The following is a 22,024-nucleotide window of genomic DNA, read 5'->3' on the forward strand; positions in this document are numbered from 1 at the left end:
TTGGGCGTCAATAGCACTCCGACCGCTATTTTTTGTCCGTTGCACCTCGCGCCCGCCCAGATTCAGCCTGCACACATTAGCACCCGGGCCAACAGCAAAAGTAAAAAAAAAAATTGTTAGCCGTGCAAGAGGGGCAGATGCAGCATCGCGACTCGGAGGCACAGAGCATCAACGAGGCCGATGGACACAGGAAGCCACAGTGACACACGACCGCGACACAGCATGCAGTCGGCGCCAAACCCATAGCACCACTCCAATCCACCCGAACCCGACCAACAAACCCCCCCGCGACACAGCGAGAAGGCCCGACACGCCTACCCGAGCTGCTCTGACCTGCGCACCGCCAACGCGACCAGCGGAGCACCACACGCCCGGGAGCGAGCCGAGACCCCAAGACACGGCGCCGCACAGCGTGGGACGTGTGCGACGGCCACTGTCAAGACACCATGGCACCCCCGTCGCCAGACAATGCCGACTCGAGCAGGAGCCGCAGCAGGCAGAGGGCGCGCGCAGAAGTCAGCGAGCACAGGAGCATGTGGGACCGCCTCAGTTTCCAGAAGATTGGCTCCTGGCTGAAGAAGGACGAGCAGGAACCCCCCTCGGCCCCAGCCAAGCCTGCGAAGCCCGCCGAACAGAAGAACACCAAGGAGCCCGCGCGACCGCATTCGAGCGGCGGCCTGCTAGGCCGCAAAGGCAGCAAAAAAGTCATCCCGGGCCTGCCTAGGCCCTTGACCTTCAAGCGAATGCAGAGTGAAAAGAGAGATAAACTGCTCGAGGTGCCCGAGGCCGAGCAACCCCGGAGAGCGGCTTCGGTCGACCGCCAGAGCTGTGCGCCCTCGAAACGAAACGCCTCGCCGCCGCCCATGTCTGCCCCCTCCGCCTCTGCCCCCGACGTCCTGAGCCTGTGCGAGAGCAACGCCAAGAAAGAGCCGCCTCCGGTCATGGAGGAGCGTACCATAGGCGGAGGCCCCGACTCCAATTTACCCCCCGGCGCGCGCCAGGTCGACTACGGCATCGAAGAACCCCAAGATTATCTGTCGGCACACGCTTCGGTTGGCGAACTGCTGCCTCCACCTCCACCTCCACCTCCACCTCCGCCCCAGCCGTCCCAATCCCCACCGCCCCCACCCATCGAGGTGGCCGATGCATTTTCCGAGCACGGCTCGCACCGCACAGCTTCCGTCATTGATGATGTCCGCCTGCAGGAAGAGCTCGAGGCAAAATGGATCTTGAATCTCAGCATGCACTTCCGCGACATGTCGGACCGCGAAAAGTTCTTTGTCACTTATGCCGAAGAGCCAAACAGGTGGAGACGCGTCACCGTGTCGTGCGATTACCGAAACATGGAGCCGGACTCGCTTGAAGCTGATCTCAAGACCCTGCACTACCAGCGCGACAAGAGCTTGCGCATCTATGAAGCCATTCGTGATTCTCTGCCAGCCATACAGTTTTACGACACCGTGACCAACCTCAAGCTCGAGACCACAGATGGCCGTCTTCACGTTCACGTCACCGAGGATGTCAATGAGATTATTCCCTATCCCGCTACCTCGGCCATTGAGCATCTGGATTGCAAGCGCTTCCGAGAAGACGCCATTACTTTTGATTCACACATTTCTGGCTTTGTGTACAAGGTTTCTGTGAGCAATCGCATCCTCATCAAGAAGGAAATCCCAGGCCCAGATGCAGTCGAGGAGTTTCTCTACGAAATTAATGCGCTTATCAGCGTTCAACAGGCCAAGTCTGTCATCAGATTCGAAGGCGTTATTGTCGACGAGAGGAATGAGCTGATCAAAGGACTATTGATAAGTTATGCCGAGCAAGGTGCGCTAGTAGACATGATTTATGACTTCAAGTCAACAGGACACTTGTACTGGGAGCGCCGGGAGCGATGGGCGCTACAAGTCATCCAAGGCTTGTCCGAGATTCACGAGGCTGGCTTCGTCCAAGGAGACTTTACCCTGTCCAACATTGTCATTGACAATGACGACAATGCCAAGATTATCGACATCAACCGCCGCGGCTGCCCGGTTGGATGGGAGCCACCCGAGCTGGCCAGGCTTATCGAAAGCGGCCAGCGTATCTCGATATACATTGGCGTCAAGTCAGACCTGTTTCAGCTTGGCATGGTACTGTGGGCGTTGGCAGAGCAGCAAGACGAGCCTGAGCGCCAACCGCGACCCTTGGTCCGCACCCTTGACCGGCGCGACACGGAAATCCCACCATACTTTCGCGACATTATCCGAGCCTGCTTGAGTGATTTGCCACAGGCCAGACCATCAGCCGCAACGCTACTCAAATGGTTCCCTGAAGATGTACTAGCCGATGACGTTCAAGCCGCGACTACGGTAAGAGACAGCATCTGTACACATAGGAGTGACAAGGAATACATCGATCCTAGAACAGCCGTCGACCTAGAGGACATTACCAAACACCGTCGCGATTCGAGACAGCAGCTGTCGTTTGAAGAGATTGACGCCCCACGCACAGAGTACCCCGAATCCTCCGGCTCGTATGTTATACCCAATGAGCGTTCTGAGCGCGGTCGCTCTCCGCGTCCTCTTAGCCCTAGTGACCGGCAAACACGAGATGACTGCTCACGCTCGCCTTACCCCGGCCATCGATCTGTCATGTCGCTTGATGACTCAGAACTCGAAAATGAACTTGCAAGCCTACCAGCTAGCCGGGAGACTAGGTGGGAGCAGGTCTATGTAGACGGGGATACCAAGCTAGTCCAAAGGGCGTGCGGTGACATTGACGTGCATGACTATGCACCGCCGGAACCAAAGGATATCTGCATCACAAGTCCGCCAGGTGAGATGGAAGATTCATTTCTAGGCAGCAAACCCTCGGAAGACACACCTCTGGGCTTGTCGGTCGGTAGTGGACTGCAGCCTATTGAGTCACAGTCCATGAAGAACAGCCTGCAAGAGCCAACTGAAGAGGATCAGCTCCGTAGTGTCGGGGCCAAGGCTTCCTTCAGCGACCGCGTACACCACCTCGCACAGTCACGGCCACAGTCATTGCTAACCCCTCCTGAACCAGCCGAAACTCCGGATTTCTACTACGACAGCCACAACCCCCCGAAGCCCGACTCGGTTCTGCTAGCCAATCTCGAGTACGATGTTGCCATGGACTCGTCAGCACCCAGCACGGAGCCTCCATCGCGCATCAGCACTGGCTTTTCTGTATTTGATCGGCCAGAACCTGCGGCGAGGAGAGTGGCGCCGGGCTTCTCGATGGCGCAAGGGCACCGTATGCCTTTGCACCAAGATTCAGGCTTTGGGGAGCCAGAACGGGTGTCGTTTGAGAGTGATCGGATGCGACAAAGCATTGAGAGTATCAAGGACCTGTCATACTCGTCCAGTGATGAGGCACGAATCGACGAGAGACTATGGGATGAGAAAGCTGGCATTTTGTTCAGTGGAGGTGTTCGTGGCGCTGGAATGGAAATCAAGCCAGAGCCCATACCGATATTCTCGATCCCACAGTCATCCCATAAAAAGGAGAAACTCGCCGTCACTTCAATGCCCCCGCCATCAATGACGAGCGTTGGACCGAAAAACATAGTCCGCGTAGACGAAGTTCAGGACAAGGGCTTGGGAGAAAAGGCGTCGGATAATACAATCCGACCACCTAGCATCGTTCTACCAGATTCGCGCCAACCCGTCTCGAAGCCAGTCGATTCAAAGGACGTCGTATCCAACAATGTCCCGCACAAAGATGGAGACGTAAACGCATCCAAGACTTTTACAGCAAAGGATTCACCAAAGACCCGCATTCGGGCGAAAAAGCCACCGCGAGACCCCCTCTACGATGAATACCTATCGCCAGCCGAGATCACAGACGATGACGACGATGGCGGCAGAAAAGCATCCAATGACCTTTCAGATTACCTCTCGCACACTATTTCCTTTGACCTGGACTCTATTGATCTTGATATGCGCGAACATGAGAAGAAGAGGGTGGGTCCGCAAGGATCAAAAGTTTGAAAATTGTCTTTTTACATTCTCTCTTCTTCTTTCCTCCTTCTCTAGGGTCTTGTTTTTTATGTCTTCTTTGTTTCCCTTTCAAAAGACTGAAATGATTACCATCACGTTATATCCGCTTTTAAGAATATCTTCATTCACTTTTTGTTTGTTGCTGTCTTCTGATTGATCTCAAAACGATCGCTTGCATGTTACAAGGACAGTAGTCTCACGACGCAATTTTCTTTCTCTTGCTACTGTTGTTTCTTCTTCTTCTTCTTCTTTTTCGTCTTTCACAAGTTGCAAAGCACCTGATTTAATAAACACAACCTTTCTCGTTCTCTACTTCCCCTTCTTCATTACTTTCTTCACTTCTTTTTCTTCACTAGGGTTTGGTTTCTTGCAGCGTTTGCACCTTGATGGCTTTTTGGGTTTTCTCTTTCTAACGACCTGTACGATCGCACTTGCTACGTTTTTCTCTCCCACTCCTCCCATGTTACGGCGTTGGTTTTGGTTTTTGTGCTTAGCCAAGGTTATACCAGACACATCACTCAGCATTCTCTTTTGGTGAAATGGACATCTCTTCTTCAACATTGTGCTCTTGTGTCGTGATGGTATTGTGGTACATTATAAGTGTGTGCATGTGAATAACGTTGAAAATTTCAATTGTGAGAGTTCATGTATAGATACAGAGAGTGGTAAGTGACATACTCTGCACTATACAAGCACATAGGCTACCGTACTGACTTTTTTTTCCAGTATATCCACCCTACATGCCATAGACTTCACAGCATACATTCAGCAACAAGCACTACAACGACCAAAAAACAGAGAAGAACCGAGGGACACATGGATGACGACGATGGTGATGATGACGATGGTGAGATAATAAAATTCTAGTTCGATTCAAAATACACGAAGTGACCGTAGGAGTGCAACCATGAATCAACAGGTCACCCACCATCACTCGCGGGCAAGAGAGCTAGCTACTCTGCAGCTAGCTCAAAGAAAAAGTCTACTTCACACCATACAATCGTCATGGCGACCAATCAGGCATCCCAGATGCGCTGGACTCGCTAATTTGCCCTCTCTTCCCATCGCAGAAAGGAAGGAGGTGGTGGTGGTGGCGGTGGCGAGGAGTGGTGCGTTTAAAAGTATGCGCGGCGGGCGCGACGCATGCGACGAGAGGTGAGGAAGCCAGCTGGGTACTCTACTTTTGCGTCTCCGGCCCCGTCCTTGGCCTCTTGGGCTTCGACGGGGGCTTCGGCTGGGCCTGGGCCTGGGCCTGGGGCGCCCTTGTCTTCAGCGGCCGGCCCACCCACGGCCTTTTCAGCGTCGGCTGCCTTCTTTTCCTCGGCAGCAGCCTCTTTCTCTGCTTCCTTGGCTGCCTTTGCCTCCTCTTTGGCTGCCTTCCTCTCTGCTTCCTTGGCCGCCTTTTCTGCCTCCTTGGCCGCCTTCTCCTCTTCCTTGGCCGCCTTGTCAGCTTCCGCCTTGGCCTTCTTATCCGCCGCTTTCTGCTTCTTTTCTTCTTCTGCGGCATCAGTGGCTGCGGACATCTCAGCGGTGGCAGTATCAGTAGCCGTCTCGGTGGCAGTGTAGCCTGTATCGGTTGCAGTCTCGGTGGCGGTGTAGCCAGTGTCAGTTGCAGTCTCGGTGGCGGTGTATCCGGTATTAGTAGCGGTATCGGTGGGCATAGCACCAGTATCAGTGGCGGTATCAGTAGCGACATCAGTGGCAGCAGCAGTGGCCGTCTCGGCGGGAGCAGTCAGGTTGGCGGCATCCGTGGCGGCAGGCATAGCAGTCACATTAGCAGCACCAGTCTCCTGAACAGCTTGTTCCATAATGATAGAGAAGCTCTCGGTGACCACGGGTGCCTCGGCGCTGACATTGCTGGCAGCCGGCGGCATCTCAGCAGGGGGCATCTCTGGGGGAGTAAGGGCGGCGGGCTCATGAGGCATCTTCGCTGGCGGTGGAGGAGGCATCTCATGAGCAGCAGCAGGAGGTGGAGGAGGCATCGCGTGAGCAGCCGCTGCAGGTGGAGGGGGCATTGGAGGTTCAGTAGGCATTGCGGCAGGCATCTCATGAGGCATGACCGCTGGTGGAGGAGGAGGAGGAGCGGCAGCAGCAGCAGCATGGTCTGTCACAGCCGGAGGAGCTTCAGTCGCCATGGCCATGGAAATGCTAGCCAGTTCCTGGGCGACGTGCATAGCCTCCATGGCATCTGCCGAAGCCTTGTGAGCAGCGGCCTTTGCCTGTTCAGACGCAACGTGCATGGCCTCCATGGCGGCGGCGGCCTCTTGGTGAGCTTTTTCCTTTGCGGCGGCATCTGCTTGGTGCTGCTTTTCCGCCTCTTGTGCCTTTGCGATGTGTTCAGCCTCCATGGCGGCGGCGGCATCTTGATGAGCCTTATCCTTTGCTTGAGCCTCAGCAACATGCATAGCCTCCATCTTGGCCGCAGCCTCTTGATGAGCCTTGTCTTTTGCTTGGGCTTCGGCCACGTGCATGGCCTCCATCTTCGCTGCAGCCTCCTGGGCTGCCTTGTCTTTGGCCTCCGCCGCAGCTACATGCATTGCTTCCTTGGCATCGGCAGCAGCCTTGCCAGGATCCTCGGCCGGTGGTGCTGCTTCAGCAGGTGGTGGTGGTGTTCGTTCCACAAAACGCATAGGTATATCTCCATTCTTTGCAAGGGGGCCAGCAGCCACGGCTGCCGCCGAAAGGAGAGTGAGAAGCGGGTATATGGTCTTCATTATGAATTGTTGCAAAGGTTGGTATCCTTGGAAAAGACTGAAAGGGTTTCTCGTGTCGTAGCTATTACAATGGTCAAAGGAGAGAATGAAGAGCACAGCTCAACAAGGATTAAAAAAGGACTTAGTGCTCGGCACTGCTGAAAAGAAGGTAGGGGTCTAAAGAAGAACCTTGGTAGACGAGATGCCAAAACCAGTGAGGTGCTGGGCCGCTTGCACTATATGTATTTCGTCCCGCTGCTTGGCGCAAGATAGAATTAGAACAGTTTGATAAGAGCAAACACGTCACGTGGTTAGATGCAAACTTGCACAGTGTTTGATATGGGGCTCCTGGCCTGATTCTCTGCATGGCGATGATGCCCTGAGGCGTCTAGGCGACCAGAGTAGGTGACGACAAGGCGATCTCCCCACTCTTCTCCAACGGCTGCCATATAGCCGTCCGAGTGCTTGGCAGGGCCGGAGCCAAGCCAAGTCCATGTGTACGATGAGGCGCGTGGAAAACCGGGCCAATCAGCGACGCGGGATTTTCACCATAGGCACAAGCGCAGCGGTTTGCCAGTGGAGGTCTTGGCCTAACATAGCATGTCGGAGCCTGCGTAGCAAGTAAGACTGCAGGAATATTACAGTGTTGAGCCTCGCTTGGTGGATGCTGCCAGGCCTATGCGCGTTAGGGATGTGAAGCGAGTACTGTTTCAACAACCCCGAACAAGCAACGACCGCATCTTTTTTGTGAGCCTCGAACCCCAGGCCCAAGCCTCAGCCTCAGATGAGGCTGGTGTGCTGTCAAAGAGTGTAACTTGTGGAGATGCCCAGGGGTCTCTCTGGTCCACGCTCGTGTTTGCACAAAAAACCGGTTATAGTAGTCTGCTTGGTTTCAGCCCGCGCCACACCGCCGGTTGCGATTCCATCCGAAGGCAACCAGTGGGACATGAACGAATGAGATTTCATTCTTCTTAACTGTTGAGCTGTCTCGCCTGAGGGGCTGGTGCCACCAAGGATGCCGAGTCCATCTTAGACTTGTCATGATGCCCTATGACGCGGAAATGCCTGACTGTGGCTATTGTTGTCGCAAAGCAAAGAAAGAACATTCGACAAGTATGTCATCCCCCGCGTGGAACAGAATGGCACTCCCGTGTGACGGCTGTCTAAAGCTTCGCGCCAGAGTCATCTGTGGAAGTCTATGTATAGATGTCAGCGGTACAAGTAGCGAGAATGCACGCTCAGAACTTTCATGCGCAGAGAAGGGACCTCCAATTGCTCTTCTAAATCTCTATAACATACCTTAGACTATAGCAAAGCATAAAGTTTTATCTCTTCGGGAACAAACAAAGATTATGCGCGGATGCGTCCGGTCTCCTCCTTTGCGACTAGCCCTGCTATCTATCAAACATTGTACGATCGCTCGGGAAGAAGGATCGAGTGCAAAACAGCGCACTCCGAAAGAAGGGACCGGGCCGCATGAACAGCACCGCGCATCTAGTGTCTTTATGGATCGGGGGCCTTGAATCTCGTTATGAATTTACTTGGTCAAATCCATCTACCAATACCACAAATCGCGTACTCGAATGTTGCATGATTTGTCTGACTAGGCGTGCTGGCTGGGTTCTAGCGGACCAGCCTGGCAACGTACCCCGCTGCTGTGTGGGATGCCGACATGGGAAGTTATTGTCTTTTATCTCGCGCAGATCATAACACTGGGATGGCTCTGCAGAACCGCAAAGATCTCGCAGATGTATTTGGAAGACATGAAACCTGAGGCTGCCACGCCGGTGAGGAGTTGTTATCGGATAGATTGGAAGGACACTGGGTGTCATATGCCTTGTCGGAAATTCGCCCAGGATCGCACTTCATTCAAGAAGGTTCCGAGATTTCTGAATGGTTGCTCATTCCTGGCCAGTAGACAAAGAGATATGCACCAGTCTCTTATGAGGCGCAATTGAGGTTTCAGTGCACATGAATTGCACATTGAGTGGCTCAGATGAACTCAAAGATCTGCTGACTGTCTGCCGTTAACCGCCCATCTCTGAACAACTCGCCATCCATTAGTCCAAAGATGAAGCCGCCGCCTACCATTTCATGGTAATCGCCCGATTTTCGTACCACAGTAGGCCATGGACAGCCGGCGATGATGCAAATATCGTCTCCTGCCGATGCGTCCCAGGTGGTGAAGCCGGTGAAGCCCTGCTCAGTGATTATCAAGGCTTTTCCACAGCACCAATCTTGTGCTCCTTCCATCATCCTTGGTAAATCCGCTTCGCTGGAAGGGACTTGCCAGTCTATGTCTGCTGTGAAAGCATCAGGATATGTTTCAGATCCCCAGAAAGGCGCCATGCGTTCCTGTGGCGTCATCTTAAGGAAGGCGCTATGATCTTGGGCGCCCTTGTATGGCTCCATCAAATGGTCAATGGCGCCAGTAATTTGTGCAAATCGCAAACTGGATGAAATTTCCCTTGGCGGAGATTCAAAGACGGTATTGAGGTTGTGCTCATGAGCGAGCAAATTGAATCGCGGATGTGACATTGATCGTTCCTCGCCACACTTCAGGATACAGTGCAAAAAGCTGCGAATTTCAATTATGGATTTTGGGTTTTGGAAATCCGCAAAAGTTCGAAATTCGAAAATGTTGCAACAAAGTGCCTGGAGAAATGTAACGCCTGTGGGGTGCGAGGTGGTAATGTTGGTAGCAATGAAATCGAGTAAAATGTCCAACGCTTCGCTAGACTGTTTGAATGGGACAACTGATTTTACCACGTCTATATTGCAACCAGAGGTCCGTAGATGGTAAGAACGAACTGTGGGGTAGATATCTGGTCCCCACCCCCCATTCCGATGCACACCTGCATGGTTCGGCTCGATATACTGGATGCTATCCTGGCGGAAATCAGGAGTCCAGGATGGCAAACCTTACAGACGTGAAACGATCAGAACCCCTGGAAATTGTCGAAGGATAAGCTGCCCGCTTTCTTCGGCCAGGCTGTGGACCAGGTCGACAAATACCTGGGCAACCGGCTTATCATAATCGATGGCAACAGTCATGGCTCCTTCGTAAATGCCCAAGATGCCATAGACGTGGTCGCGGGGGTTAGTTGCAACACACTTCTGCAGTGACGAAAGTACGGAAACGAAACTTGTTACGTCGACCATTGCCAGTTGAAGTATGCCAGCAAAATGGGAAGGCAGCATGTTGCTGATAGTCTCGTAAGCCGGCTCTGTCCGCTGCATGACATGGCTGCGAACAACAAAGATCAGCAACGAGAAAACAACCATCAAATTGAAGGAAATAGCGGCTGGGCCAGAAATTAGTACGACTCTTGGTGAAAGAATGAGCTCCTGCTGAACCCATGTTCTAAACCAGTATGTTCTCAACGACACTTTACTGATGTCGTGAAACTTGAACATGTCTAGCGCAAGTTTACCATTCTGAAGGTTGTCCATAACTTGATCCCGTGCTTCGAAGTATGCGTCGTCGTAGATGTTTTTGGTCATTTTCAAGATAAAGTTGTCAATGTCTTCAACACGCTTGCTGAAGTGGCCGAAGTAACTGCGAATGAATTGGAATGCGTTTTGAGCACTGCCGTCATTATCCTCTCCCAACCATGCGTAGGTCAGCGTCGTCTCGGAATACAATTTGCCCATCATGGCCACCTGAGAATTTCTCTCGACAATATCATGCTGATTGATGCATACTGCGTCGACCCAAATGACGACCTTGGGGTTGGATTGCCGGATACGACGTAACGCCGCTTCGAGGTTGCGGGTGACTTGGACTATGATGCCATTGGCTAGCATAGGTTTGGTGACGGTCTTGTCGCCCCACTCGTATGATAAAGTGCAATAAGATGGCTTATCAGCACGGCTAACCGTGAAGAGTTGGCACGAGATGATGTTGTCAAAATCGTGGCTTGGTTCTATGCGGAGCAGGCGAAATTCGTCTCGAGTTGTGTCAAGCGGCTGGTAAAGCGAGCTGTCGGTCATCGCGAAGAATACCGGTGTAAGAAGGGTTTTCGGCCTGTTGTCGAAGGGTCGTTCCTACAAGGTGTGTTTGATTGTTCAATCTCCTGTTGCCTAAGTGTTGGGACCGTTGCTGGTCGTTTGCCGAATCAGGCAGAGTGGCCGTTTGCGCAGCCTCGACATTGATGGCCTTATATAACGTAATCCCATGTGCTAAACGACATGAGGATGCGTCACGATTCACTCTGCTGTTCACGTGCGGCTTGTTGAGTGTGCGTGGTGTGTTTGAGAAGATGTGGAAGGAGTCAGGACGTGCAAGCGGCATACCTAAACGGTCCACAAGCGCATGCGCTCTTTCCCGGCCTTGGCACAGCCCCTCGACGACGACCGATGCGTACAACAATCTGATCATGCAATTCTCATATGGTTCAACTGTTAGCATTTAGCACCCGTCACAATCACATTCAGGTGCGACACATCGCGGACCACTATTCCTCTGCACGAGCGCAGTCAAACGACATTCACGTGACTCTGCCGCACACTGTCCGACATGCCCATCCACATCTGCCCTGCGACAACTGCACTCGCGCCGCATCTCGCCAGCATACACGTCTCGGCTTTCTCTTCCAATCACCTTATGCGCAATATTTACCCCACAGCAGCGATCTGGGCAGCGTTTGAACGCGCCGTGGAAGAGAAAGTGATTGCCGATATATTGGACGAGAGGACGAGTGTGGTGGTTGCAAGGTGGGTAGAAGAGAATGAAGAAATGCAAATACAAGGCAAAAGCGGAGATATCCGAGGAAACGGGCATGAGGGAGAAATAGCGGGGTTTGCAGTGTGGTGTCATCCCTCTCCGAAGGAAGCTGAAGAGACCGGGACATATACAGCACCACGCTGGAATCTACCTCCAGGAACGGATTGGGGTATTTTAAATCCGTGGAAGAATGCTGCGGCGAGAGTTGCGGACAGCGTCATTGGGGGTAATCTGCACTATGGTGAGTGCACATGTCCCCTTTTTCTTATGCTGACGCTCATCTGGAGCGCTTGCCACGCAATCAACCTAACAATTTGCAACGTTGGTCCACAAAGAACTCTCCTGGATCGCCGTATCACCGATCTATGCTCGTCGAGGCGTGGGCAGAATGCTACTTCGTTGGGGCCTTGACCAATGTGATCAGCAAGGGATACCTGCATATCTGGAGAGCACTACAGAGGCTGCAAAGACGTTTTACGCAAAGGCTGGATTCAAAGAAAAAGGGAGAATTCAATTGATGGTAAAGGGCGAGTTGTACGAAGAGGTTGCTTGTCTGTATACGCCTAGGACTAGGGAAGATAAGGAAGACTGAAGATTGGAATAGCAGGCTACTGTACCGCCTAGCAATGGAAGACGCACCCACGAGGATGGATCGTCGAGCATTGAGCAACTACGCACCATGTGTCGCTCATGAGATCTGCGGGAGACGAGTGACCCCAAGCTTGCCAGTACAGAGCGGGTATGTCCTTGCATCGGGATCGTCTTGAAGTGGTCCCCGACGCGCCATAAGGTGCGTCATGTCATGGTCATGGTCATGGTCAGGGTCAGGGTCATGCTAGCGGAACAGGCCTACTAATTTGGCTCCAGGTGCTACTTAGCTCGTATTGGTGCACACATGGGTCAAGTCTGGTGGGAGCGACATGTTTGTTCAGATGCTGCTTATGCCCAGTCAAAAGATGCTCAACATGCCGTGATCGCCCCCGGGGATGAATCGGACGGTAGGTGGTTGCTGACACAAGAGGCCACGGCACAACATAGTAACAACATGACGCCACTGTTGGCCACTGGCGCGGCGATATTCATAGACGGCGGAACGCATGCAGGTGCTGTCATGGCCAGCTCAGTGGCAACAAAGTTTCCGTGGGAGGGGGTGTTTCGGAGCGGTGATGGTGGTGGATCTAGTTGTGATTCTAGAGCACGTTCGCGCTGCTGGCGTGGGCGTGGGCGGGCCAGGGAGGCATTCGTTCAGGAGCTCGCCCTCTTGCAACGACCCAATGCGCCGCCGCACACGCCCCACGGGGCCTCGCGTCGTCGAGCCGGGCGTCTTGGGCGACGACAACGCTCGCGCATCTGAAGCTGCGATGGGTTTTTCCAAACCATGTGTATAACGGGTGTAGCGGAGTTTAGCTCGTCGGGCTGGGCGCGGCAGCCAATCAGCGAATCCATGACACACGGATTTCCGCTTTTAGCCGTGGCCGTTGCATCACCGCCGCCGACGACGACGCCTTTTTGCATCCAGGTTGCGAATTGACTTCTCCTTTCGGCGCTTCTCTGCATCGCAACCATCTCGCGGCCCATACGCGGTATCCACCGCCGGGTCGCGCCCAAGACGCACTGGTCTTTCGGGTCACGCTGTCCGGCTCAATCGATGCTGAGGCCAGAAGGTACCGCCGGTTCTGCTTGACAGCCCAAGCCCTGGCTCTCGCCAGCACCCCAACGCACGCCTCTATATACTGGAACCCCCCTCCAAGGCATTTGCCTCTTCGCACCACGCTCTGGACCGCATTCCATCTGCCAATTGCCCCTTTCCCCTGGCCCGTCGCGCGCGCCCTCACACCCCGCAATGGAGCCCACATCGACTCATACGTCCACGTCTGAGCACACCCACGTCGATTCTCACGAGCTTAACGAGCTGGGCCCCACCCACCCATCCCCTTCTGTGCAGCCGGAGCAGGCCACAGGCAGGTCGCGCGTGCGCTTCAACAGCTCTGCCAACGTCCAAGTGGAAGCGCCCGTCGAGCACACCCGCAGCAGCTATGCCCGCCTGGACGAGACCGAGTCCAGCTCCGTGGCAGAACCCCCCACCGACCAGCACGCTGCAGACGCCGAAGAGCTGCTGAGGGCACACAACGCCCGCCTCGCGCATGCCGCAACGCTCGAAGGGCGGCCTCTGAGTGAAGCCGACTCGGATGGCGGCTATGCCGTGACGGGCAACAACAATGGAGGCATCTTCTACCAGATTCTCCAGACGTACAAGAACCCCGTGCCTCCATTTGCCGAAACGCCCTCTGAACACAGCAACCAATCGCCACCCCGCCAATCTGGATCCGCTTCGGGCGCAACCACGCCAAAGCGGAAATGGTACAATGCAAACAAGCCCGTCCAGTCAACCGACACACTGGCTACGCTGGTCGGTGCCTCGGCCAAGCTGGCAAACCCCAAGGACGAGAGCAAAGAGGCTCCCATGCGCCCGCGCTACCACAAGCGTACGCCCAGCGGTGGGCTCGTTTCAAAGATGTGGAAGGCCAAAGAAGACCAGGACGCAAAGATCAAAATTCACGTCGCCAACATTCTCAAGCGGCAGCAGTACATTATCCGCATGTGCCGCGCCCTCATGCTCTTTGGAGCACCCACCCACCGCCTTGAGGAGTATCTTGCCATGACGGCCAAGGTCCTGGAGATTAACAGCCAATTTCTCTACATTCCCGGCTGCATGATCATCTCCTTTGACGACAACCTCACCCACACGGCTGAGGTCAAGATTGTTCGCACCAACCAGGGCGTCAACCTCGCCAAGCTCAAGGACACACATGAGATTTACAAAGAGGTGTTGCACGATGTCATCAGCTTGGATGAAGCACTGACCCGCCTCGACAACGTCATCAACGCGAAGGATCGCCATCCCCGTTGGCTGACTGTCATCATGTACGGACTGGCTAGCGCGGCTGTTTCCGTCTTCTTTTCGGCACGGTTCATCGACATGCCCATCATCCTTGCTCTCGGGATCGTCCTCGGTATACTCCAGCTGGTCATTGCGCCGCTGTCCAAGACGTACAGCACCGTGTTTGAGATCTCGGCCACGATTCTCATGAGCTTCCTCGCCCGAGCATTTGGGAGCATCAACAATGGAAGTATCTTCTGCTTCTCTGCCATTGCACAGAGTTCCATTGCTTTGATTCTGCCTGGGTGGCTAGTGTTGAGCTCTGCCCTTGAGCTTCAATCGCGCGCCATTGTGCCCGGTTCGATTCGGCTCGTTTTCGCCATCATCTACTCCCTCTTCCTAGGATATGGCATCACTGTTGGCACGGCTCTTTACGGCGCCATGGACTCAAACGCCACAGAGTCAACCAAATGTCAGAACCCACTGAACCCATACTGGAACTTTCTGTTTGTGCCGCTGTACGTCTTCTTTACGACGTTTACAGTCCAAGCAAAATACAAGCAAATGCCCGCCATGATTACCATCGCTTTTGCCGGCTATCTCGTCAACTTTTACGCTAGCAAAAAATTCTCGCCTTCTGCCCCGATCGCATACACGTTTGGTGCCTTTACCATTGGCATCTTGGCCAATCTGTACAGCCGATTACGCCATGGAGTCGCCGCTGCTGTGCTCCTACCCGCCGTCTACGTACAGGTCCCCGGATCTCTTGCATCAAGTGGGAGCATCAACTCGGCTCTGCAGACAGCTTCAGCCCTGATCAAGGGCTCACAAGGATCGGTCGATGTAAGTAACTTGGCGCCAGCGGACATGGTCACCTCTAATGCGATACAGACTACCACGGACAGCTTGAACGCCATTGTCTTCAACGTCGCAGCTTCCATGATTCAGATTGCCATTGGCATTACCGTTGGCCTTTTCATGGCGGCGCTCCTTGTCTATCCCATGGGCAAACGAAGGAGTGGTCTTTGGACCCTGTAGAGTATAATTTCTGTTTGTTCTAGTTTGCATAGCGATTTGGCGTTTTGGGGAACCAAAAATGGGGGAGATTTGAAAAGTTCTGTGCTAATCACCAGTAGCTTTGAACACTACCACGTTCAATCTGGTCGGAATATCGTCGCGATGCGTGGTGTCGAGGTGAAGTGTGAAGGTAAGCCCCATTGCAGCTCAAGGTCGACTCCAGCGCAACTATCCGAGCCACTTCGACCGCCTTGCGACAAAACCCCAATCCCCAGACCCTGCGACATGGCCATCTGGTCACTCCCGCGAACCCGGCGTTCCTGCCTCCGGACATAGCCTTTGAGCCCGCCGAGCCCTTCCCATTCGCCAGCCCTGTACCATTGGCCCTCGCGCTTTTTGTCTACCTTTGGAATGAATCCAACCGGCCATCGTCCATCCATCTATCCACACCCGAGCGCCACTTCACTGACCCTCAGGCCATGCGACTACCAACTGCGACACATGCCGTGCCCTCGAATCCATCTCCCTTTTCCCGCCCAAGCTTCCAAGCAGCATCCACTTCCCACACCTTATTTTTCCACGCCAATATCTTTTTCTTCCTGCCCCACGGTCCGTGATGCTTCGTTTATGTTTGCGAAGGCATCATGTGGCGGTGTGAGACGGGGGAATGGAGTGCCAGCGTGTAAAAAAGCGGGTAAAATTAGATTTTGTGATGCATGTAGTGAATTTTTTTTATTGATGGCGTGATGATATATGAGTGAATTATAGATGGCACGAGTGGTCTTGACGTTATTTACTCGGGTGGTATTGAGTAGGTGTAGGACGGATGAGGGCGGCTGAGCAAGTTGTTAGTTGGTAGAAGAATTGTATAGCTGGTGATGACCGAATTTGATTAATAATATGTAAACTTTATTTCTACTTCCATGTGAGTTGGTAAGGAAATTGGCTTTTCTCATCCTCCCTATCTCCACGTGTGTGTGTGTGTATGTGTATATAATTATGCGTGCATACATGGTGCACTTCCTATCGCAGGTCTAAAGTCAGTTCTAGACCCTCTACCTATCCATTTTGGCTTATCTATATTCCTATCTTGATTTTTTTTTATCTGTCCAATATGACCCCGACACGACTCAGCAATTTGTCTAGCTTTCAGCATTCCCCCCCTTTTTTTCCCTCTCTCCTCTCTATTTTTCACCGTTACATGTCACATGCAGCTAATACACGTATGTGCCTATCCTAATCAAAACTAGTCTGCGCGCCTTTATTTCCGCCCTTCTCCTTTTATTTTGGCTATTTTGAGGAAAACGGTGGCGGAGAATGTGGAGATGTAGGGTTTCTATTACATAGTGTATATTGGGGTTGGGCAGCAATAGGGGAGGAAGGCGGGAGCATGATTCGTGGAGCAAAGTTGGTAAGTAGGAGTATAGGTATGGAAGATGGTATGTGCGTGGAGTAGTCTAGAATATATGTAGGATGTGGGGTACAAGTGTGGGGTGTGGAGTGTAGGAATGAGAAGCGATGGAAGTAAAAGGGGGGAAAAGCATGGAGGAATGTAGGAACGGAGAAAGAAGATAAGAAGGAAGGGTAGAAGGCAGGAAGAGAGGAAGAAAGGAAAGTATCACAGGATATCCAAGTAGAGTATAGTCGTATAGGTTAGTTTGATATTTTTTTTTCTTCGTCTCTAGTAGAGAGAAAGCAAGAATGATGGTGTTCCCACAAATGCAATATGCGAGAATGTCAAGGTCCAAGTCTATATTTCAGACTATGTATTGAACGCGTAAGTACACGTAGGATTGTAGATTGAAGATATGGCGTGGGATCATGTAGACGAATAGACGAATCGATGCTTAGATACGTGAACGTATAGATAAGCCGATGAAAGAGTTGAACCGATGAACCGATACTTCAAGGCGACGATCCGATGAGGCGATTACTGTGTGACCATGTGTGGGGGAACATCTGGGTAGTATCCATGTCAGAAATGATCAGATGTATCCAGTATAAACTAGGATAGTTTAGTAGTTTTACACCAGTGTTCTGATTGGCGATAGGAGACATGTGTCCGATGCTTAGCTCGAAGTAGCCAAAGTAAGTAGTACATAGTAGGTGCACATGACTGCAATCACCTCGATTAACCTTCTTTCTTTTTCATGTGTTTTCCTGTTTGAGAGAATCTTAATCAGGAAGCCTTGATACACACACACACTAAAGTCGACTCGATTCAGGTCACCTAGGATGTAGGTACTGGCTATCGCTGGGGGGAGGGAAACAAGACGGGTAGGGTAAAAAGTAGCGAGATGGTACGATTCAAACATATCACGCCATGTGTGTGACCTCGTATCCAGCTGGGAAATGCTTGAAGACCCCTCAACCCCAGCCCCAACGCCAACCCTGGCGATCGTCAGGAACCTCGCGATCTACATATCCTTGCCGTGGATCTCGCTGCTTTCTGGTTCCTGGTACTTGTAGATAGAGGGCATTGCAATTGCCTGGCCTCAGCCGCTGCCGCTGTTAGGGGCGCTGTCAGTGCCGATACAGAGCCGCATGTGCCGTGCAGGCATGTCTAACGGCATCAAAGGCGATGCAGGACAGACGGATATCGGGGACTTTTTTTTTGCAGGGATGTCGATCAGGGCAAGGGTGGGTGAATAGTGGGTTCGCGTAGAGAGTGGTGGGTTATAAGGCTGTATGCCAAGAGTCGAGTAGTGATATAAGGTTGCATGGAGGGTCTAGGAGGAGTTTGTTAGTTGTAAAAAAGAAGACTGGACTCTTCAACGTGGCAAAAGGATGTTGGGTGGGAATGGGCTTCAGTTTCCAGTCCTGACACGTTTCCCTCTGCTGTGCTGTGGAGAAGCAGTTGTGGTATGAAGTGGACATGGTACGGATATAATGTGCACAATGACGTCGTCGCATCACACGATCATGGCCCATGTCACAGACCATGAGAGCACAGTGCATGCTTTGGTCAAGCTACAGCAGTTCAAAGAAGCTTTCCAGGTGCCTTGGCCAGGAAATGAGGCATTTGGAGCCACACACCTACGTCAGCGGGCGATTGAGGCTCTGGCCGGCGTCGGAAGGCATACCCAAGCCAACCGTCTAGAAGACGCATGGAAGACGCACCGATGTTGTTGGGCTTACAACGACTAGACTGGAACGACAGGTGGCTGCATCTTGGGACCAAAGGCTCTCTGCGCAAGGGCCTATTGGCTGTATGCTGCTTACGCGAAAGGTGCAGCCTGTTGCGCGCATGCGGGTGGTACTCGGCGGCATCTTCTCGGGACCGATGTCTGACCAAGCTTGTGAGAGATGACCCAGTGCGATATTTCCGGCAGTACAGTCGTGCGTGACGAAACTGGCGGCGTCGACGGTCCCAACAAGCGCGGGATAAGGGCGGATAGGCAGGTGAAGAGAGCGAAGCAACGTGCAGAAACTTGTTGCGCGTACATGGCCGGGAATAAGAGTGTATGCGGACGAAGGGCTCCGCTATGTGCGTGGTAATAGGATGGACGGATTGCTAAGGCACAATGTGAAGCCAAGTTGCAGCATACGAGCTTACCAAGGGAGCGTGGTGTTGGGCGTTGTGGAGATTGACGGGACGAACGATGGAAGGTGCCGAGACCAGCACCTCGAATGGGAGATTTGGCAGGCGTGGACAGCATAGTGTACAGCTACAGATGGATAGGCGAAGTATCGTGGCTTTGTCCATGTAGACGCCCCGTTCGCCATGTAGATGCCAAGCTTTGGAGGCATGCACATGGTAATGTTTGTCGTACGATGCATCTGGAGCAGTGGGCTTAGGCAGGCGAGCAGAAGGGTACAAGTAAAAGCAGCGGCGTGATAGTGTAGGGCTGTGTTAGTGTCCGCCAGGATGAGCTGGCACTGGACCCTTAGATGGGGGCCGTGACGCTACTCCAAGGTGGGACTGTGCTAAGATATTTTTAAGGCGGGGGCTGTCGAGGAGGCGGCTGAGTCGTCGGGGTCGGGCAATTCCCATGACAGGCGTCGTGGGAGAGTCGAGCAGACACATGTGTTGTGTAATGTAGTGTAGTGTAGTGTAGTGTAGTGTAGTGTGTACGTGTAGACAATGCAGAGCGCTTGCATTAACATTCCACGGGCTGGGCCTAGTGTTGTCGATGGGTTCCGGAGCAGGCGAGCTCAGATGCGAGCAGGGCAGACAATTAAGCGTATGACTCGCTTATTTCCGCCGAGAGGCAGGGTCTTTTGGCTCGAGGGTGTTTATCCGGATAGAGGGGCGGGGCACATGATTGGCGGGCGAAGCGAGCCTGGGGCCTTACGTTGCAAACATGGGCGCTGTGTCAGCAGCGGGGCAGTCCATGTCGGGGCAGTCCCTCTTGCAGAAGCGAGAAGGTGGGCGGCGGCGAGATGGGAGCGAGACGGGCGCGAGGCATGGGCGAGGGTGACGGGGGCCATGGATGAGTGGTCCAAGGACAGAATCAGATAAGAGACGCATGCATCGGCCGCTGATCTTTGCCGGATGCGGCCAGTGCCGACGTGCCGGATGCATGGGGGAGAAGTGGGAGCTGGGAGGAATGGGAGCAGGGGGGACGGGGGGGAGGACGAGAGAGAGAGAGAGAGGGAGAGAGGGAGAGAGGGAGCGAGTCCAGCCAGTCGGTGGCCTGTACGTCATCCGATGGCTTGGCGGGAGAGGCCAAAATTACCTGTTTGGGAGTATGGTCTAGCGCAGGCGCAGCACGACGCCGCAGAAGGCCGCACACTGCGCCAGGTAAGGCTGTGTGGCCACGTGCATGCCTGTGTGTGCCATGCAGCGTCGTACGACGTGAGATTGGAGACGGTGCAATAGGCGAGGGGTGCGAGCAGAGTAGGGGACGGGAGAGGAGGTGTAGGTGTAGGTGTAGGTGTAGGTGTAGGGAGTAGGGCGTGTGAGTAGGGCGGCGCTGTGTGGCAGAGGCGTCTTATCGTGGTGTAGTGCTGCTGGTGTAGACCTACTGTGCTGTGCAGCGCAGCGCAGCGCAGCATGGCATAGCATGGCATGGCATGGCGTGATGTGTCCTGGCCGTCGCTTACGGGTAGACAGGTTACATGGCAGAGAGGGTGATAAGTCATGGCCATGTCGCTTACGTGGGCGCGCCACGTGCTCGGCCCTGGCCCCGACATTCACCGATGCCACCCGCCAGTCACCGTCACCAGCCAACCGCTGCACGACGACGACGACGACAATGACAACAACGACAATAAGAGAATCCCATACACAGCAGAGGCGCCACGGTCGCTGCAGCTGTACCCCGCACTCGCAGCCAGCACCAGCGAGGGCTGTTATCAGACTGATGGGTTGCAGCGGCGGGCTATGGCTGTACCACGACTACAGGACACGTTCGGCTCGCGACGCGCAAGGGCGGTGACGGAATGGGGAGCGCTGCATCCGTAGCCGTGAGTGGTTAGCGCGAACGATGCTTCTCTACGACCGAACTTCGGCCCATGCACCAAGAGGCTCGTCGTCGACGGCACTGGCACTGGCACAGTCAGGGTGGATTTGGCTGGCTACAACCCCGGCCCCCCGTATGTACGTCACTAGCATCTCGTCCCGTTCTCGCTGTATCTCGCCTTGTCGCTCTCTCGCGCTGGGCCGGGCTGCCTCTGACGGGGGACTGTGCGAGATGCGATGCGAGGGCCATGGTTGGTTAGCGTACCGCTCGACGACAGCGGTCCAGAATATCGGCCGTGCCAGGCTGCGACACCATGCTACCACTACCACTACATGTACACTGCCACTACACACCACTACACATCACTGCACTAGCACTACCGCTCGCACGCCCATGCATCCAGCCTTATCAATTCACCCTCGCGCAGAAACGTCTGGCGGTGCGCAAAGGCGGGGGACGGCGGGCTCAGGCTGGCGGCGGGCGGCGGGCGCTGCACAGCTGCTGCGGGTTAGCTCAGCAGGCCTGGCCCTGTTTTATCAAAGCCCCAAACCGGCTTAGCGCGCTCAAGGGCAGACCGCGGCAGGCACAGGCACAGGCACTTGGCGAGCCACTCGACGACCAGAATAACAACACTGCACCGCTGGCCCGTGCCCCCCGGCCGCCTGGGCCGAAAAGCACGGGCACGGGCACTGCGACTCTCCCACGCGCACTCGCACGGCTGCATCTGCCACCGTCAGGCTGCCTTATGCACGTCTTTTCGCTCAGCGCCACATGTGCCTGGGGTCCGCTCGTGGCCGTTGAACGCGGACATGATGGCATGCCCCTCCCCCCCCCCCAATCCCGCATCCCTGTCCGCGCCTCCGCCCGCCATGTGTAGCGACTAGACGCTGTTCCCAAGACAATGTGCGCCCTGCCTCTATAAGATCTCAGCTCGCCCGCCGCCGCCCTTGTGTAAGCCGTCTCCACCACATAAGCAATCTGCCCAGACGACGCTCGCACCACGGCTCTCTTCCATACCCGGCGACACTCTACAATACTACTACTACCACTACCACTACCGCTACCGCACTCGGTCCTCTCCACCGCCACCCACTCATCCCCCACCGCAATGGATTCTCATTCCTTTGACTACTGGATGGCTCAGGGCAACTACATTGCTCCCCTGCCCCACCAAGCCCCCGTCTATGACATGCCTCCGGATCTGTCCAAAGTCCCCAGTCTCAGCGGATCCCCCGTAAGCTCATTGCCATGCAATACCTGCCTGTTCCAAGCTCATGTCCACAAGGTTTCGTCCACATACG

At 54.1% G+C, this 22,024-nt stretch overlaps 6 protein-coding genes across 6 annotated transcripts; 4 read left to right on the forward strand and 2 right to left on the reverse strand.

Annotated features, from left to right (window-relative positions):
• Positions 1 to 464: 464 nt before the first annotated feature.
• On the forward strand, positions 465 to 3,953 carry SETTUDRAFT_54293 (uncharacterized protein; the record flags this gene model as incomplete). Its single annotated transcript, XM_008029992.1, has 2 exons — positions 465 to 3,007; positions 3,074 to 3,953. Coding segments are annotated over 2 exons (3,423 nt in total), but the record flags the coding sequence as incomplete, so codon positions are not given.
• Positions 3,954 to 5,116: 1,163 nt separating this feature from the next.
• On the reverse strand, positions 5,117 to 6,715 carry SETTUDRAFT_42548 (uncharacterized protein; the record flags this gene model as incomplete). Its single annotated transcript, XM_008029943.1, has 1 exon — positions 5,117 to 6,715. One exon carries the CDS (start codon positions 6,713 to 6,715, stop codon positions 5,117 to 5,119), a length of 1,599 nt encoding a protein of 532 aa, XP_008028134.1.
• A 1,971-nt stretch (positions 6,716 to 8,686) lies between these two features.
• SETTUDRAFT_138258 (uncharacterized protein) lies at positions 8,687 to 10,720 on the reverse strand (the record flags this gene model as incomplete). Its single annotated transcript, XM_008030020.1, has 2 exons — positions 9,977 to 10,720; positions 8,687 to 9,571 (listed from the first exon to the last, which is right to left on the reverse strand). The coding sequence occupies exons 1-2, from the start codon at positions 10,685 to 10,687 to the stop codon at positions 8,687 to 8,689; spliced, it is 1,596 nt and encodes a 531-aa protein (XP_008028211.1). The 5' UTR covers positions 10,688 to 10,720.
• Positions 10,721 to 11,213: 493 nt separating this feature from the next.
• SETTUDRAFT_93527 (uncharacterized protein) lies at positions 11,214 to 12,012 on the forward strand (the record flags this gene model as incomplete). The annotated part of the gene is made up of 2 exons (XM_008030021.1): positions 11,214 to 11,661; positions 11,756 to 12,012. The coding sequence occupies 2 exons, from the start codon at positions 11,214 to 11,216 to the stop codon at positions 12,010 to 12,012; spliced, it is 705 nt and encodes a 234-aa protein (XP_008028212.1).
• A 1,251-nt stretch (positions 12,013 to 13,263) lies between these two features.
• SETTUDRAFT_118462 (uncharacterized protein) lies at positions 13,264 to 15,686 on the forward strand (the record flags this gene model as incomplete). Its single annotated transcript, XM_008030022.1, has 2 exons — positions 13,264 to 15,144; positions 15,193 to 15,686. The coding sequence occupies 2 exons, from the start codon at positions 13,264 to 13,266 to the stop codon at positions 15,337 to 15,339; spliced, it is 2,028 nt and encodes a 675-aa protein (XP_008028213.1). The 3' UTR covers positions 15,340 to 15,686.
• Positions 15,687 to 20,401: 4,715 nt separating this feature from the next.
• On the forward strand, positions 20,402 to 20,725 carry SETTUDRAFT_21050 (uncharacterized protein; the record flags this gene model as incomplete). Its single annotated transcript, XM_008029782.1, has 1 exon — positions 20,402 to 20,725. One exon carries the CDS (start codon positions 20,402 to 20,404, stop codon positions 20,723 to 20,725), a length of 324 nt encoding a protein of 107 aa, XP_008027973.1.
• Positions 20,726 to 22,024: the final 1,299 nt, after the last annotated feature.

The sequence above is a fragment of the Exserohilum turcica genome (genome assembly GCF_000359705.1).
Source record: "Exserohilum turcica Et28A unplaced genomic scaffold SETTUscaffold_4, whole genome shotgun sequence".
NCBI classification, from domain to species: Eukaryota; Fungi; Ascomycota; class Dothideomycetes; order Pleosporales; family Pleosporaceae; genus Exserohilum; species Exserohilum turcicum.